Genomic DNA, 2,169 nt, shown 5'->3' on the forward strand with positions numbered 1-2,169 from the left:
TCACTATCCTGACTGTGGGGATGAGTGTGTGTGAGTGTGTGTGTGTGTGTGTGTGTGTGTGTGTGTGTTGACCCTGTGTGTGTGTTGACCCTGTGTGTGTGTGTCTCCAGGTTCTGTCCATGCCACCTCCATAGCAGCCAGCCGTGTGGAGCAGGCTCTCTCTGAAGTGGCCTCCTCTCTGCAGAGCAGCGCCCCCAAACACGGCCCCCTCCACCCCTGGATGACCCTGGCCCAGATCTGGCTGCACGCAGGTACAGTGGACACCAGTGTTGACAGCACAGATGACGTTAGCTCTGATGATGATGACTGACAGTCTGACTGTCTGTCAGTCAGACTGTCAGACAGACAGTCAGAAAGTCAGTCAGTCAGTCAGTCAGTCAGACTGTCAGTCAGACAGACAGTCAGACAGTCAGTCAGTCAGCCAGACAGTCAGTCAGTCAGACAGACAGTCAGACAGTCAGTCAGTCAGACAGACAGACAGACAGTCAGTCAGACAGTCAGTCAGACAGTCAGCCAGTCAGACAGTCAGTCAGTCAGACAGACAGTCAGCCAGTCAGGCAGTCAGACAGTCAGTCAGTCAGTCAGACAGACAGTCAGCCAGTCAGGCAGTCAGACAGTCAGTCAGTCAGTCAGACAGTCAGTCAGACAGTCAGCCAGTCAGACAGTCAGTCAGTCAGACAGTCAGCCAGTCAGACAGTCAGTCAGTCAGACAGTCAGACAGTCAGACAGTCAGACAGTCAGACAGTCAGTCAGTCAGTCAGACAGACAGTCAGCCAGTCAGGCAGTCAGACAGTCAGTCAGTCAGTCAGACAGACAGCCAGTCAGTCAGTCAGTCAGACAGACAGACAGACAGTCAGTCAGACAGTCAGACAGTCAGACAGTCAGACAGTCAGTCAGTCAGTCAGTCACACAGACAGACAGTCAGTCAGTCAGTCAGACAGTCCGTCAGTCAGACAGACAGTCAGTCAGTCTGTCAGTAAGACTGTCAGTCAGACAGACAGTCAGACAGTCAGTCAGTCAGACAGTCAGCCAGTCAGACAGTCAGTCAGTCAGACAGTCAGTCAGTCAGCCAGTCAGCCAGTCAGACAGTCAGACAGTCAGTCAGACAGTCAGCCAGTCAGACAGTCAGTCAGTCAGACAGACAGCCAGTCAGTCAGTCAGTCAGTCAGACAGACAGTCAGTCAGACAGTCAGACAGTCAGTCAGACAGTCAGCCAGTCAGACAGTCAGTCAGTCAGACAGACAGTCAGACAGTCAGTCAGTCAGTCAGTCACACAGACAGACAGTCAGTCAGTCAGTCAGACAGACAGTCAGCCAGTCAGGCAGTCAGACAGTCAGTCAGTCAGTCAGTCACACAGACAGACAGTCAGTCAGTCAGTCAGACAGTCAGTCAGACAGACAGACAGTCAGTCAGTCAGTCAGTCACACAGACAGACAGTCAGTCAGTCAGTCAGACAGACAGCCAGTCAGTCAGTCAGTCAGTCAGTCAGACTGTCAGTCAGACAGACAGTCAGACAGTCAGTCAGTCAGACAGTCAGACAGTCAGTCAGTCAGACAGACAGACAGTCAGTCAGTCAGACAGTCAGTCAGGGTCATTTCCTGGTTCTGTGGTTCTTGGTGTAGTTGTCACCATGGCAACACAGACAGTGTTTGTTGTTGTGACCCTGACCCTGGGTCAGAGTTCAAGGGTCAGACTGACTGCTGTGGTGGGTCTACAGCGGAGGTCTACATCAGCATGTCCAAGGCTGCCGAGGCGACCGCCTGCACCCAGGAGGCCTCCAACCTGTTCCCCACATCCCATAATGTGCTCTACATGAGGGGGCAGATAGCAGAGCTGAGGGGCAACATGGACGAGGCCAAACGCTGGTACGAGGAGGCGCTGTCAATCAACCCCACACATGTCAAGACCATGCAGAGACTGGTGAGACACACACACACACACACACACACACACACACACCTGGTTTTATCAGTGAACACGTTGTCCTCCTGGTACGACTGCAGGGTGAGTTAGTTAGTTAGTCTAACTAGTTAGTTTAGTTAGTGTCCAGACTGGAACCAGCAACTCTCCTGTGAGTCTGACCTCTGACCTCTGTTTCAGGGTCTGATCCTGCAGCAGCTGCAGAGGTTCAGTCTGTCTGAGAAGGTGCTGAGGGACGCTGTTCAGGTC

At 52.9% G+C, this 2,169-nt stretch overlaps 1 protein-coding gene across 1 annotated transcript in view; it reads left to right on the forward strand.

The window, feature by feature from the left end:
* Positions 1-2,169, forward strand: part of ttc7b (tetratricopeptide repeat domain 7B) — a 22,435-nt gene that overhangs the window by 16,342 nt on the left and 3,924 nt on the right. Inside the window, exons 18-20 of the mRNA XM_025058512.1 lie at positions 111-251; positions 1,718-1,920; positions 2,101-2,166. Coding sequence (XP_024914280.1) covers positions 111-251; positions 1,718-1,920; positions 2,101-2,166 — 410 coding nt within the window. The remainder of the gene's footprint in view (positions 1-110; positions 252-1,717; positions 1,921-2,100; positions 2,167-2,169) is intronic.

The sequence above is a fragment of the Cynoglossus semilaevis genome, chromosome 1 (genome assembly GCF_000523025.1).
Source record: "Cynoglossus semilaevis isolate Cse_v1.0 chromosome 1, Cse_v1.0, whole genome shotgun sequence".
Classification (NCBI taxonomy): Eukaryota; Metazoa; Chordata; class Actinopteri; order Pleuronectiformes; family Cynoglossidae; genus Cynoglossus; species Cynoglossus semilaevis.